Source organism: Heptranchias perlo, chromosome 29 (assembly GCF_035084215.1).
Source record: "Heptranchias perlo isolate sHepPer1 chromosome 29, sHepPer1.hap1, whole genome shotgun sequence".
NCBI lineage: Eukaryota > Metazoa > Chordata > Chondrichthyes > Hexanchiformes > Hexanchidae > Heptranchias > Heptranchias perlo.
This window is the reverse complement of record NC_090353.1, coordinates 35,804,244-35,820,683: the sequence shown is the minus strand read 5'-3', so window position 1 is coordinate 35,820,683 and position 16,440 is coordinate 35,804,244. Positions and strand designations below refer to the sequence as shown.

General features: G+C 45.8%; 1 protein-coding gene across 1 annotated transcript; it reads right to left on the bottom strand.

The window, feature by feature from the left end:
• Positions 1-1,399: 1,399 nt before the first annotated feature.
• On the bottom strand, positions 1,400-14,814 carry LOC137299626 (putative leucine-rich repeat-containing protein DDB_G0290503). Its single transcript, XM_067968523.1, has 5 exons — positions 14,322-14,814; positions 8,095-8,191; positions 6,811-6,964; positions 3,733-3,855; positions 1,400-3,409 (listed from the first exon to the last, which is right to left on the bottom strand). The coding sequence occupies exons 1-4, from the start codon at positions 14,568-14,570 to the stop codon at positions 3,735-3,737; spliced, it is 621 nt and encodes a 206-aa protein (XP_067824624.1). The 5' UTR covers positions 14,571-14,814; the 3' UTR covers positions 1,400-3,409; positions 3,733-3,734.
• Between the last annotated feature and the right edge of the window lie 1,626 nt (positions 14,815-16,440).

Genomic DNA, 16,440 nt, shown 5'->3' with positions numbered 1-16,440 from the left:
TTTACTTCTCTAGACCCATCTTTTGCTTCTTTACGTGTTCCATTCCCACCCTCCTTGCCTTGCATCATCATCCCTTTTGTCATTTAATCACTCCTGTCCTCCACCCTATCGCAGACCTTCTCCTTTGTTCTTTCTTCCCTCCCGCCCCTTTCTCTGGCTCTATACTTGCTTATAAACTGTTAAATCTCTAACTTCTTCCAGTTCTGAGGAAAGACTTGAAACATTAACTCTGTATCTCTCTCCACAGATGCTGCCTGATTTGCCAAATGTTTCCAGAATTTTCTGTTTTTATTTCAGATTTCGATTCCTTGCTCCCACATTAACGCCTCGACTTCAACCTAACCGACCAGGCGAGAATCAAGGCGTGTTCGGGTCAGACGGGCGATTCACTCTCCACCTGATTTTACGCCTGATTGACCCCAATAGGTGCAGTGTAAATCTGGCGCCTGACCCGACTGCTTCCCGGTTCTCACTGGGTGGGTTAGGTTGAAATCAGGGCTTTAATTATTTGTGTTTATTCACATTGAACGACATCAGCCATCTACTGGCCCACTTCCTAAAAGTTTTAAATCCTTCTGAAACTGCTTGTTGCTCTCCGTTATTTCCCACCTTGCTGTTCGCACATCTTCAGATTGAAATAGGACCTGAATGTGAAAGATTATCGAAAGTTCAATCTCCCCCTTCCAATGGCTCAGCTGGAAAACGCACGAGCCAGTGCAATGCCAAGCCATGCGGAGTAAGAAGGTTCCGGGCTCAATCCACTGGACTGCGCAGAAGTGGCTGATCTCAGCCACCACAGTAGTGAGGGTCCTACATTGTGCTCCAGGGCAAGGGGAGGGGGGGAAAGCAGCAGGATCTCCCACTGTGGCTCGGTGTCCAATAACCCCGACAGATCCTACACAAGTAGGGCGTTCAGTGAGGGCAACTTTCTCCAGAGCGCCCTCTGCACTCCTAGGATCTGGACACTCACTGTCCAGACTCACACGTGAGGAATGGCTCCCTGGTCAAGGTCCTTGAGGCGAGAATCTATCCAAAGGGTTTGGGGGCTTTATATATAGAATAACGAATGTAATCGAGGGGTCCCAATGATCTATTTTTGAGGGTTGATTTACTGCCTTGCTCACTGGGAACGCAAATCAGAAATTTGGGCATGTGCTGCGCAGTTTTTCAAACATTTAAAAATGAGTGGTCAGAAAATTGTAAACCACAAGCGTTGAGTTTCTGTTACTTGCAGGCAAACGCAAATCTGCAGCTTGAAGCTGGAACATTACCCCATGGAGTCACAGATCGCTGTGTCTCTGGCACGTGCTTTGCTCCGATCAGGATGTGATTTCGGAATGACTGGAGTTTCATCTGGAGACCAGTGGAAGCAACAAAATCTGTTCACTTGGCACCAGAGTTGGTTTTATTGTTATATTTTATTGCAAATATGCACAGAAATATTATATTAAAGATATAGACACACAATTCATTTGGTGTTAAGTTAATTGGTCTCTGGATTAGTACAAACTATCATGGAATCTTACGGCACAGAAGGAGGCCAATTGGCCCGTCGTGCCTGAGCTGGCCGTTTGAAAAGAGCTATCCAATTAGTCCCACTGCCCTGCTCTTTCCCCACAGCCCTGAAAATGTCTCCTTTTCAAGTATTTATCCAATTCCCCTTTTGAAAGTTATTATTGAATCTGCTCCCTCCGCCCTTTCAGGCAGCGCATTCCAGATCAGAACAACTCGCTGCGTAAAAAAAATTCTCCTTATCACCACCCTGGTTCTTTGCCAATTATCTTCAATCTGTGTCCTCTGGTTACCGACCCTCCTGCCAGTGGAAACAGTTTCTCCTTATTTACTCTATCAAAACCCTTCATAATTTTGAACACCTCTATTAAATCTCCCCTTAACCATCTTTGCTCCAAGGAGAACAATCCCGGCTTCTCTCGTCTTTCTTGAGAAACAAATATACATCTCACTCAATAAATATGTGGAACAGGCTTGAGGGCCTGAATGGCCTGCTCCTGGTCCTATGTACATCAGAGGGGTGGGGGAGCAGTAACAACTCCCACTTTACAGAGTGTCAAATCCCAGTGCTTCCCATCACTTAAATCCATCACCAACTGTTACAGAAGCAAAAGTCAGATTCTTTTCTTTGACTTTTTTTCGGTTCCTGGATAACATCTTATGTTTTGCTAAAAAAAAATACTGATAGACATTTCTGGTCATTATAACCTCGTGTAGGACTCGGTGAAACAAAGGCTGGCAAAATCCAACCAATCCACGTTTCTGAGCCTCAACACCCAGTGTTATTCAAGCTCACTAACCGTCATAGCAAAAAAAAACCCCCAGTGAAATCAAATAGTAGTAATGTAAAATTGATCCCCTCCCCTTACCATGTCGTCAAGGCAACCTTTTTGCCAATTGGAGGCATCTGTCAATTGTGTAATTAATCCCTGATTTTGTTGAGAGGCCCAAGACTCTGGGTGCAGGTCACAACACCATGGAGGGAGGAGAAGGAGCAGAGGGGTTGTCCAGTAGTTAATGGACGTCAACTTAGGTTTTAAAATTCTGTAGACTGCAGGCAGGAAGGGTGGATTGAGGTGGGTGAGGAAGTGTCACAGTCTTAAGACACTGGGAAAGAATGATTGATTCATTGACATGATGGGGTAGACATTACATGGGCTATGGGAGGAGATTAAATGGGCGAGTAGAGTCTGTGATGGAGTAGAGTGTACATGGACCTTGGAAGGAGTGAGACTGATGTACTGAGTGGCCTTTTCTCATTCCGTGACATTAAATGGGTGGGTAGAGTCCGTGATGGAGTAGAGTGTACACGGGCTATGGGAGGAGATTAAATGGGTGGGTAGAGTCCGTGACGGAGTAGAGTGTACATGGACCGTGGAAGGAGTGAGACTGATGTACTGAGTGGCCTTTTCTCATTCCGTCTCTCGGACGTTCATATTAACTCTAGGGCAGGCTGTTGTCTGTCACTGTTACTTGAACCAGTTTGGCTGAAACCGCCCTGTGCTACAGATCTCAGTTATCACCAGCCCAACATCACTTCTTCAAAACAAAGGGTTCAGTTTTTAATATGAAGATATGTGGGACAGGACAGGGAGGGTGACAACCTCCCAGAGGGTGTTTGGCAACCAAGAGAATCTGAACTTTAGTGAAAAGCCACCAACTCCGATATCATCACTGGACAATCTTCCCGTTGTAACGGACAAGAATCTTGTTTCCCATTCGTGTCACAGAGAAGCAGGTTTGCGTTTGTTTTTTTATTGAGGATCGCTACCCAGAGACTCAGAACCATAGTTTCTTCCTCCAATCAACAGTGCCTCAATCTCTTGGCACAGGAGTGTTTGCTCCATCTCTGCATGTTGACGGTTCCACTTCATCATCTCAGGATTTTGGCGGAGTCCTGTACAACATAAGGAAAAGGTTTTTGAAAATGCTTTTTCTCCCCTTCCCCAAGTTCACCCTCCCACCTCCCCGTCCCTCCTTCCTCCCACGGTCCCCTCCCTCCACCTCTCCCCCTCCCTTCTCCTCTCTCCCTCCCTCGCTCCTTCCCCCCGTCCCTCCCCCTCCCTTTCTCCCGCCTCTCCCTTTCTCCCTCTCCCTCCCTCCCCCTCTCTGTCCCTCCCCGCCCTCACTCCCTCCCACTCTCTCCTCCCTCCCTCTCCCCCCGTTCCTCAAGGCACACTGGGTACCGTTTCCACTGATTGTTCTTTATCGGTTACTCACCGTTAACTGCATTTATTATTAGAGCATGACCCGAAACCCAGGCAAGAACCACCAATGCCAATCAAAACGGTGAACCAACTGCATTCTCCATGATACCTAACTGGCTGATTCCAACACTTGTTTCTGTAAGAAGTAAATTAAGACAAAGTCAGAATTTATTTTCAATATTAAGAATGATAGGAACGTAAAACACAGAACGAGAAAAGGCCATCCGCCCACTCCTCCCACAGCCTGTGAACACTCTACCCTGTCATGGACTCTACCCACCCATTTAATCTTCTCCCATAGCCAATGTACACTCTACCCTCTGATGGACTCTACCCACCCATTTAATCCCCTTCTATACCTTATGTACACGTTACCCTATCATGGACTCGAGCCACTCATTTAACTTCCGAAGGGAAAGTTCTGTTTAAACACTCCCTGCTGCTCAAAGGGGATTGAGCAAAACTTCAGAATATTCATCCATCAATCACATCTCCACTATTAAACCCTTTCCTGATGCCCTCCATTAATTCCTTTAGTTGTCAGTTGGTAGCACTCTTGCCTCTGGGTCTGAAAGTTGTGTGTTCAGTCTGACTCCAGGACGTGAGCACATTGTCTGGGCTAATACTCCAGTGCAGTACTGAGGGAGTGCTATCCCATGGCAATATTTCAGAGAGGAGCGGTGAGTTTTCTCGGTGTCCTGGTCAATATGCCTCTCTCATCCAACATCTCCAAAAACACATTAACTGGTCTTGCATTTCATTTCTGTTTGTGGAATCATGGTCTGAAAATGGCTGCCGGGATTGCCTACATAACAACAGTGACTGCACTTCAAAAGTAATTAGTTGACTGTGGGACATCCTGAGGAGATGAAAGGCGCTACATAAATGCAAGTTCCTTCTGTATTGTAGTCTTTCTCATCTTGGTTTTATTGACACCGCTACGGTCATTGACGCTACGGTCATTGTCGCTACGGTCATTGAAGCTATGGTCATTGACGCTACGGTCATTGACGCGATGGCCATTGACACTACGGTCATTGTCGCTATGGTAATTGACACTACGGTCATTGACGCTATGGTTGAGAATGCCTACGTGGCAATCTTTCAGTAGAATACCTACTTGTCAAGTAGCATTGCGGTTAAGCAACAGTTAGTTAGTAGCCTACTAGCTAGAAGTAGAACAATGGGCCCCTTTTCGGCCTCATGTTTGTGTGCTTAGCTCTTTATGTGTAAGTCCTGTGATGTCTCAACAGTTGACAAGACTTGATAAGATTAGGGGTCTGGTTGGGGTATCTGTGCAGCTGGAACATTCTGAAGTTAAGCAATAACAGTACAAGGCCGAAGGAACATTCCGTAGTTAGGAGATAAGGATGCATCCCTCTCTTGTTGTAACCGCGGCATGATCATGCACGTGTACTACCTGTGATTGGCCTGCCCTCATGTAACCTAGGCATGGCCTACACATGAACCGCTTATGATTGGTGTTGATCATTGTTAATCATGCTCATAGTCCTGTTGTAACTGTATAAATGTGTAAACCTCTGTATGGAACCTTGCTTGCTCTATTGGACTTGACAAGACTCTGTCAGGAGTCAATGTCGATACTATAGACTAAGCCCCGCGGATAATAAAATTCTGTTGAACTTTAAAGGTGTATTCGACTCAGTGTTTGCTGAACCAGACTGAGGGTAAAAGAATCCAGAGTTCGTCATGGTCATTGTCGCTATGGTCATTGTCGCTACGGTCATTGACGCTATGGTAATTGACACTACGGTCATTGTCGCTACGGTCATTGACACTATGGTCATTGACACTACGGTCATTGACGCTATGGACATTGACACTATGGTCATTGTCGCTACGGTCATTGTCGCTATGGTAATTGACACTACGGTCATTGACGCTACGGTCATTGTCGCTACGGTCATTGACGCTACGGTCATTGCTCCGATAACTTTTCCACTCTTCTTCCCTCTAATCTCCAAACCCCCTGTCCTACACACCCTTCCTCCTCCCTGATTCCTCAATGTGTTGATATCACAGTGCCTCCCACTCAAGCTCATTATTCTTTCCCAGCACCTCAAAACTATGGTACCCCTAACTTCCCTCAGTCTTCGCTTTCTCTGACAATCGTAAGGTTTTTAAACCCACCTAGAGTCAAGTAGGGGGTCAGTATGCACTGGAATAAATTGTTTTCTGATCTTGAAGACTCAGGGTAGAAATTGGACCTCGCTGTGCCCGTTTTAAGGCTCAATTTCAGGCCGGCCGGTTTGGGGGTCTGTGCAGAGCCGATTCTGGATCCCAAACACAGGCCTGGGTAAATTTTTACCCTTCTAACTCTTGGTGGCTTATCCAGCCTGGTGTCAACTACAGCTTGGCTCAGTGGGTAGCTCTCTCACCTCTGACTCAGAAGGTTGTGGGTTCAAGCCTCACTCTAGAGTAACTTGAGCCCATAATCCAGGCTGACACTTCAGTGCCAGTACTGAGGGAATGCTGCACTGCCGGGGGTGCTGTCTTTCTGATGAGACTTTAAACCGAGGGCCCTGTCTGCCCTCTTAGGTGGACATAAAAGATCCCATGGTACTATTTGAAGAAGAGCAGGGGAATTCACCCTGGTGTCCTGGGCCAATATTTATCCCTCAACCAACATCATTAAAAACAGATTATCTGGTCATTATCTCATTGCTGTTTGTGGGATCTTGCTGTGTGCAAATTGGCTGCAGCGTTTCCTACATCACAACAGTGACTACACTTAAAACGTGAAGTGGCTGTAAAGCGCTTTAGGGCGTCCTGAGGTCGTGAAAGGGCGCTATATAAATGCAAGTCTTTCTGTCTTTTACCTCATCTTCTCTCATAGAATCATACAGCACGGAGAAAGGCCATTCGGCCCACCGTGCCTGTGCCAGCTCTTTAAAAGAGCTTTCCAATTAGTCCCACTCCCCCCTGCTCCTTCCCCTTAGTGAAATTTTCCTTTGCAAGTACATATCTGAGTCTCCATTTTCTTGCTGCTGCGTCCCGATTGACGGGCCTCGAGCCTTTCACCAACGTTTCTCAACATAAAACTTTATCTTGCAAAAACACAGCCTCTTACAGTTGCTGATTCAGCCTCGAGTGATTCTCAATCCACTCTTCAACTTCTCTCTGCTTCTCATCCAGACGTTTAGTCGCTCTATTAAGTTCCTCTTCCTGGTTTTCTTGTTTCTCTTCCAGATCGGAGAACTTCACTTCCCAATGTTGAAGAACATCTGATAAAGTAAGAATAAAGACCTGTTGAAATCGTAGACAAAGTAAGCAGGGGTCTGAGTCAGTTAAAGCCTTTATTTCTTTTTTCCTAAGCAAGGAAATCATGATGAACCTTTATAAAACACTGGTTCAGCCACAACTGGAGTATTGTGTCCAATTCTGGGCACCGCACTTTAGGAAAGATGTGAAGGCCTTAGAGACGGTGCAGAAAAGATTTACTAGAATGGTTCCAGGGTTGAGGGACTTCAGTTACGTGGATAGACTGGAAAAGCTGGGGTTGTGCTCCTTAGAGCAGAGAAGTTTGAGAGGAGATTGATAGAGGTGATCAAAATCATGAAGGGTTTAGATAAAGTAAATAAAGAGAAACTGTTCCCATTGGCAGAAGGGTCAAGAACCAGAGGACACAGATTTAAGGTGATTGGCAATAGAACCAAAGGCGACACGAGGAAAAGCTTTTTTACGCAGCGAGTAGTTATGATCTGGAATGTGCTGCCTGAAAGGGCGGTGGAAGCAGATTCAATCGTGGCTTTCAAAAGGGAATTGGATAAATACTTGAAGGGAAAGAATTTCGAGGGCTATGGAGAAAGAGCAGGGGATGGGACTAACTGGATTGCTCTTACATAGAGCCGGCGCAGGTTCGATGGGCCGAATGGCCTCCTTCTGTGCTGTAACCATTCTATGATTCTAATTCTCACCCATCCTCTACTGATGGGATAATAGTTCCACATGGATCAAATAGCACCCCAAAGTTGCCCATTCTTGGCGCCTGAGCCCAGATAGTGAGAGTCAATAGGCTATTCAACCTTGGGGGCATCACAGCCAAGCCTGATGTCCTCAGGCGTCCTGCAGGGGTCACTGGGAATGGGAATCTCTGCAATTCCAATTTGGCAATTTTCCTCAGTCCAATTTGGCCAGGTTTATTCTACAGAAACAGGAATCCCTGGAGTGGGCTGGTTGGAGATTCTTTCCCTCGCTGTGAGTGGGGATCCGTGTCCAAAATAAAGAGCAGCGATTTGGCCGATGGATCTTGGAGGGTTCTATCCGCGAGTCTGTCCCTCCATGGCTCTCGCCCCTCCATACCTCTGTAACCTCCTCCAGTCCCACAACCCTCCGAGATCTCTGCGCCTCTAACCTTTCAGTTGCTCTTGTTCATTGTTCAGGTTGGTATTGAGGAGTTCAAGATCTTTTAGCTTCTTCTCTAATGTGACAATGTTCTCACTCAGGGCAACCTGGAAAAAAAATATATACGTCACAAGTAGTTTGTGAATTTTTGTGCTTATCAAGGTTCATTGCTGAGAGATGAAACACTTCCTCATTTTGGGCGCTCATTGTTAGCACCAAACGGTTTGGTACAGCACAGGTTAGATACAGAGTAAATCTCTCTCCACACTGTCCCACCAAACACTCCCAGGGCAGGTACAGCACGGGTTAGATACAGAGTAAAGCTCCCTCTACACTATTCCATCAAACACTCCCAGGGCAGGTACAGGGTCAGATACAGAGTAAAGCTCCCTCTACACTGTTCCATCAAACACTCCCAGGGCAGGTACAGGGTTAGATACAGAGTAAAGCTCCCTCTACACTATCTGAACAATGTCTCAGCCCTAACCTTAACATCCACTACTTTTCCATTTCCTACACTAGCCATTCTGTGCTGTGGGCTTGGTGACCACAGAGAATTGGGTTGAGTCTGGCCAATCAACATTGACCTTTAAAACCAGCAGACAGAGGAGAATTTCACCCATCGGTCTGGGCTGGACTTGAAGCCCGGTTCCAGCACAGAGTTCCACCCAGTCTTTCCAGAATTGTTTTTGTTTTGGTATTTTTAAGAAAAATGGAAAGGAAAGAAAGACTTGAATTTATATAGCACATTTCACAACCTCAGGACGTCCCAAAGCGCTTTACAGCCAGTGAAGTACTTTTGAAGTGTAGTCACTGTTGTAATGTAGGAAACAGAGAGGCCAATTTGCGCACAGCAAGATCCCACAAACAGCAACGTGATAATGACCAGATAATCTGTTTTTTTAGTGATGTTGGTTGAGAGATAAATATCGGCCCCAGGACACCGGGGAGAACTCACCTGCTCTCCCTCATAATAATGGCGTGGGACCCTTTACGTCCACTTGAGAGGGCAGACAGGGCCTTGATTTAACGTCTCATCCAAAAGGCGGCACCTCTGACAGTGCAGCACTCTCTCAGTGCTGCACCAGGAGTGTCAGCTTAGATTTTGTGCTCAAGTCTCTAATGTGGGATTTAAACCCACAACCATCGGACTCAGAATTGTTGCCCACAGAGCCACAGCTGACACCTAGTTGCCCCTCCCTCCCCAACACTAGTCCAGATCCTGACAAAAGAATGAGTTAACCCGTTTTGGTGAGTAATCCATGTTTCTCTGCCTGGAGAGACAGAAACCGAATTGATCTGAACCCAGTCGGGGTCCTGAGAAGATAGATTCATTTCTCGTTTTAAGTAGGGCAAAGACCAAAAGCAAGTCATAGCGTTACCAGTGTGATCAAAGGGTTTCAACAAAAATAAAACCACACCAATGCAGTTAGGCAGCAAGTCTGGCTGGAAAATCATGTTGCAGTTGTGAGTGTTTTTGTTTTTAGAGCTTGTAATTTGAGCTTGTTTTAATGAACTGCGTCCATGGTATCGAGCCATGGCAAAGAATAATACTGTGTGGGATGGAGGGGGTCTGAAATTCAATATAAAGTATGTGGCACTGAGCTAACACGGATCAGGAAATTCCCAGGTTTCAGCCCCTCCCACCCCTAGTCTACAGTTGAGACACTATTAATGGCCACCGTTCCCCTGAGTTAGGGAGAGTAATAAAATCAACCCAGGGGTTCCTGCTCCTGATCTTTACCCAGGGACCTCTGCTGGAAAGAGCAGGTAGGTGTAGATTGCCCCCATGCCCACCGATGCCCCCGTACCCATGTGCCCCTGGTGCCCTCTGCTCCATGCCCCCGGTGCCCCCATGCTCACCCATGCCCACCCCCCCCACCCCCCCATTCGATACAATCCAAGACTTACCTGAACTCTTACCCTTTCATATCCTCTTCCTTGCTCTGCTCCGGTCTGACTGAGGTCAGCCTGTCAATCAGGCCGGCCTGTCGGACGGCAAACCAACAAAAAAAATTGTAAGGGTGTCCGGCAAACCCGTACTTCCGGGTCTCCATCCGCGTTTCGACCCCCACCCCGCCTCCGCCTCCTTCTCGGCTCCGGGTCAAAATCCTGGCCAAGGTAATTGGCAAAAGAACCAGAGGGGAGATGAGGAGAATTTTTTTTAATGCAGTGAGTTGTTATGATCGGGATTGCGCTGCCTGAAAGGGCGGAGGAAGCAGATTCAGTAATAACTTTCAAAAGGCGTCACGTGAGTAACTATAGGAGGACCTGTTGTGCACCTACTGTTAAAATTGGCGCCAGATGCCCATCAGGAGCGGGAATCGAGGCTGATTTTTTTTTAACCCTCTTCAGAACCCCTAGAGCAGGAAGACTAATTGTTGTTTTGCTCTTGACTTGACCTAGGCTGAGATGAGCTAAGTCAGCACAGGCTGGGGATTACATCAAATTACATAGAATGTACAGCACAGAAACAGGCCATTCGGCCCAAAAGGTCCATGCTGGTGTTTATGCTCCACTCGAGCCTCCTCCCAACCCTCTTGATCTAACTCGATCAGCATAGCCTTCTATTCCTTTCTCCCTCATGTGTTTATCTCGCTTCCTCTTAAAGGCATCCACATTATTCACCTCAACTACTCCTTGTGGTAACGAGTTCCACATTCTCACCACTCTCTGGGTAAAGAGCGATTGAAGCTGAAACTTTTCAGTGTTGCGTTGCTCAGATTCACACTGTGTCAATAAAGTGGTCAACACTGTTATTTATGTTTATGTTTTTAAAAAATTCATTCTTGGGTTGTGGCCATCGCTGGCAAGCCCGGCATTTATTGCCCATCCCTCGCTCTCCTTTCACAACTGAAGGGCTTGCTAGACTACTTCAGAGGGCAGTTAAGATTCAACCACGTTGGTGTAGGGACTGGAGCCAAATATAAGCCGGACCGAGTAAGAACAGCAGGCTTCCTTCCCTAAAAAGAAAGACTTTTTAAAAATTTGTTCAAGGGATGTGTGCATCACTGGCGAGGCTGGCATTTATTGCCCATCCCTAATTGCCCTTGAGAAGGTGGTGGTGAGCCGCCCTCTTGAACCGCTGCAGTCCGTGTGGGATTTACTTGCATTTATATATCGCCTTTCACGACCTCAGGGCGTGAAAGGCAGTATAAAAGTATTCTTTTGAAGTTTAGTCACTGTGGTAATGCAGGAAACTAATGGACACTAAAGGATATCAATGAACCAGTTGGGTTTTTTCGACAACCTGACAGCTTCACAGTCACTTTTACTGAGATAAGGACTTGCACAACACTAGGTTATAGTCCCAACAGTTTTCATAGAATCATAGAAGTTTACAACATGAAAACAGGCCCTTCGGCCCAACATGTCCATGTCGCCCAGTTTATACCACTAAGCTAGTCCCAATTGCCTGCACTTGGCCCATATCCCTCTATACCCATCTTACCCATGTAACTGTCCAAATGCTTTTTAAAAGACAAAATTGTACCCGCCTCTACTACTGCCTCTGGCAGCTCGTTCCAGACACTCACCACCCTTTGAGTGAAAAAATTGCCCCTCTGGACCCTTTTGTATCTCTCCCCTCTCACCTTAAATCTATGCCCCCTCGTTATAGACTCCCCTACCTTTGGGAAAAGATTTTGACTATCGACCTTATCTATGCCCCTCATTATTTTATAGACTTCTATAAGATCACCCTGAAACCTCCTACTCTCCAGGGAAAAAAGTCTCAGTCTATCCAACCTCTCCCTATAAGTCAAACCATCAAGTCCCGGTAGCATCCTAGTAAATCTTTTCTGCACTCTTTCTAGTTTAATAATATCCTTTCTATAATAGGGTGACCAGAACTGTACACAGTATTCCAAGTGTGGCCTTACTAATGTCTTGTACAACTTCAACAAGACATCCCAACTCCTGTATTCAATGTTCTGACCAATGAAACCAAGCATGCTGAATGCCTTCTTCACCACCCTATCCACCTGTGACTCCACTTTCAAGGAGCTATGAATCTGTACTCCTAGATCTCTTTGTTCTATAACTCTCCCCAATGCCCTACCATTAACGGAGTAGGTCCTGGCCCGATTCGATCTACCAAAATGCATCACCTCACGTTTATCTAAATTAAACTCCATCTGCCATTCATCGGCCCACTGGCCCAATTTATCAAGATCCCGTTGCAATCCTAGATAACCTTCTTCACTGTCCACAATGCCACCAATCTTGGTGTCATCTGCAAACTTACTAACCATGCCTCCTAAATTCTCATCCAAATCATTAATATAAATAACAAATAACAGCGGACCCAGCACCGATCCCTGAGGCACACCGCTGGTCACAGGCCTCCAGTTTGAAAAACAACCCTCTACAACCACCCTCTGTCTTCTGTCATCAAGCCAATTTTGTATCCAATTGGCTACCTCACCTTGGATCCTGTGAGATTTAACCTTATGTAACAACCTACCATGCGGTACCTTGTCAAAGGCTTTGCTAAAGTCCATGTAGACCACGTCTACTGCACAGCCCTCATCTATCTTCTTGGTTACCCCTTCGAAAAACTCAATCAAATTCGTGAGACATGATTTTCCTCTCACAAAACCATGCTGACTGTTCCTAATCAGTCCCTGCCTCTCCAAATGCCTGTAGATCCTGTCTCTCAGAATACCCTCTAACAACTTACCCACTACAGATGTCAGGCTCACCGGTCTGTAGTTCCCAGGCTTTTCCCTGCCGCCCTTCTTAAACAAAGGCACAACATTTGCTACCCTCCAATCTTCAGGCACCTCACCTGTAGCTGTCGATGATTCAAATATCTCTGCTAGGGGACCCGCAATTTCCTCCCTAACCTCCCATAACGTCCTGGGATACATTTCATCAGGTCCCGGAGATTTATCTAACTTGATGCGCGTTAAGACTTCCAGCACCTCCCCCTCTGTAATATGTACACTCCTCAAGACATCACTATTTATTTCCCCAAGTTCCCTAACATCCATGCCTTTTTATTTTAAATCACAAGCTTTCGGAGCTTTCCTCCTTCGTCAGGTGAGTGAAGGGTTCTAAAAACGCACAGCATATATAATCAGAGAACAATGCCTGGTGATTACAGATAATCTTTCCAACTGCCCCCTATCACACTGTGGAAAATTATAAAGACCACATTAATGTAGAAATACGTGAACAGTTACTTGACCATAAAAAAAGAGAAAAGCATGATGGGTATTTGACCAATGTTAACTCCTTGACTCCCATACATAGGGTAGTTACAATTTCACACACACACACAGAAAGACACAATTGTCTTTGGTACGTTGATAATTAAGTTGGCTGTCCAGGTGCTTGGTACTGTCTGGCCTCCCCCCCTCCCCCCGTTCAGATAAGGGTATTGCTGGCTTATAATATAATGAGAATACAGTTTCTTGACAGGCCATGTAGCCTTGATTCTGACTTCAGCCCTACTGATTAACCAGCTTGTAATTTAGGGAGGTAGTGTTCTCTCATGCCTGTGAAGCCTAGTGCCTAAACAGGAATGAGCTACGGATGTCAGAGGGTGGGTTCCCTATTTTTGATTGACTAACCACTTGAACCAATGAGAGTGTACATGTACGCCCATAGTCAATGATAGACAGACATTACTGAATTAAGTGTATAAAAGATAACTGCTTTCTTTGTTCGAAGAAGACGTAGCCTCAACCATTGTTTGAGGTACACTTCCAACTTGTACAAGTTTCTTAATAAATTCTTACTTGTCTGAAAATAAGTGTTTGGAGTTAATGCATTGTGTATAATAGGTAATTAAGTTTTCGACAACACCTCGGCTGGGAGACGATCACAGCAATCAAAGGTGTCGTTGGTGTTCAGACAGGTTAGCCACGGAGAACATAACATCCCAGTATACTGAAGACTATCGACACTTTTACTGAGACCAGCTTTTTATTTCCCAGATGTTTTTTAAAACTGAATTCAAATTCTTAAGCTGCCCTGGTGGGAGTTGAACTCCCGTTCACTCTGGATTAATTATTCCAGGTCTCTAGGTTACTAGTCCAGTAACATAACCACTTCACTACTGAACGTATGTGTTATGTACTTGCAAATAAAATGAACAAAAATTGACTTTTTCACAGAGCCTCCGAGTTTTACTAAAGAGCTGCTTCACTTTTAGCAACAAATATCATCCCTTAAAGGGCTTCCTTTACTAGAATCAATAACACACGGACTGTCGATGGTTTTACTACTCACCGATTGAGCCTGGCAGTTGTTTAATAAGGACTGGCTCTCCCCCCGTGCCTGCTCACATTCATTTAACATAGACGTTTCGTTTTGCAGTCGCTTTTCACACTGTTTCAGCTCGAGGACAGGGTCCGAGTTCATCACATACACAAACGAAGACAAAAAAATCAAAGCCACCAGGCTCAGTAAACCGACCAAATATTTTAAAATACAATCTCTGCGTCCTGAGGAACCCATCGTACTGTCAGATTTATTCATCTAGAATGGCCCCGCCTGATCCACACAGCACCGGTCCCTGTACCTACTCTGCACTAGCTGTACTACACCAGGCTGCCTTCGTATTGAAACGTTTCTACTTATCAGAAAATCACTCTCATCATCATAAATCTTCAAACCCCCCCCCACAGAACAACATTTACTGGAAATCACATGATTCAAACCATTTCAGTTTGTGGCAGCAAGCCAGCCCCTGCAGGGTTACGAACTTTTCTCACTGAAATCTCTTGCTTACTTTGACTTATTAGGTGACTCACACTTCAGAATTTAAGAATTTTTAGGAGCAGGAAAAGTCCCTTTTCGCTAAATCAATCTAACCTTCTCATAATCCCACAATATCCTTCTCATCACCTCCTCACCATATCCCTGAATCCCACCTACCCACCTCCTCACCATATCCCTCAACCTCACCTGCCCACCTGCTCACCAAATACCACCTACCTACCTCCTCATTATAACCTTCAATCCCACCTACCCACCTCCTCACCATATCCCTCAACCTCACCTACCCACCTGCTCACCAAATACCACCTACCTACCTCCTCATTATAACCTTCAATCCCACCTACCCACCTCCTCACCATATTCCTCAACCCCATCTACCCACCTGCTCCCATTATCCCTCAGCCCCACCTGCCCATCTTCTCACAATATCCCCCAGTCCCATCTCCCACCTTCTGACCATATCCCTCAATCCCATTTTCTCACCATGTCCCTCAATCCCACCTTCTCATCACTTCCCTCAATCCCACCTACCCACCCTCTCACCATGTCCCTCAATCCCAACTAACCACCTTCTCACCATATCCTTCAATCCCACCTACCCACCTTTTCACACCTCCGTTAAGTCTGCAAGCGTGACCCTGAGCTTCCGGTCGCTTGCCATTTTAATTCTCCGTCCCACTCCCACTCTGACCTCTCTGTCCTCGGCCTCTTACACTGTTCCAATGAAACTCAACAGCAGCTTGAGTCACTTCCTCTTGAGATCAAGGACTTTACAACCTTCCAGACTCAACATTGAGTTCAAGAGCTTCAGATCATAATCACCATTCCCCCTTTCTCAGACAGCAAGTGCTGGTAATGGTTCTGCTGAAACCATTTACTTCTCTAGACCCATCTTTTGCTTCTTTACGTGTTCCATTCCCACCCTCCTTGCCTTGCATCATCATCCCTTTTGTCATTTAATCACTCCTGTCCTCCACCCTATCGCAGACCTTCTCCTTTGTTCTTTCCTCCCTCCCGCCCCTTTCTCTGGCTCTATACTTGCTTATAAACTGTTAAATCTCTAACTTCTTCCAGTTCTGAGGAAAGACTTGAAACATTAACTCTGTATCTCTCTCCACAGATGCTGCCTGATTTGCCAAATGTTTCCAGAATTTTCTGTTTTTATTTCAGATTTCGATTCCTTGCTCCCACATTAACGCCTCGACTTCAACCTAACCGACCAGGCGAGAATCAAGGCGTGTTCGGGTCAGACGGGCGATTCACTCTCCACCCGATTTTACGCCTGATTGACCCCAATAGGTGCAGTGTAAATCTGGCGCCTGACCCGACTGCTTCCCGGTTCTCACTGGGTGGGTTAGGTTGAAATCAGGGCTTTAATTATTTGTGTTTATTCACATTGAACGACATCAGCCATCTACTGGCCCACTTCCTAAAAGTTTTAAATCCTTCTGAAACTGCTTATTGCTCTCCGTTATTTCCCACCTTGCTGTTCGCACATCTTCAGATTGAAATAGGACCTGAATGTGAAAGATTATCGAAAGTTCAATCTCCCCCTTCCAATGGCTCAGCTGGAAAACGCACGAGCCAGTGCAATGCCAAGCCATGCGGAGTAAGAAGGTTCCGGGCT

Bases quoted from the DNA above. Each gene is read 5' to 3' on its own strand.
- LOC137299626 (XM_067968523.1), bottom strand. From the start codon at position 14,570: ATGAATAAATCTGACAGTACGATGGGTTCCTCAGGACGCAGAGATTGT. The intron at 6,965-8,094 runs GTTAGAGGCGCA...TTACTTTATCAG, and splicing joins TGAACAAGAGCAACTGAAAG to ATGTTCTTCAACATTGGGAA. The intron at 3,856-6,810 runs GTAAGAGGCTGT...TACTTCTTACAG, and splicing joins TCGAGGCTGAATCAGCAACT to AAACAAGTGTTGGAATCAGC.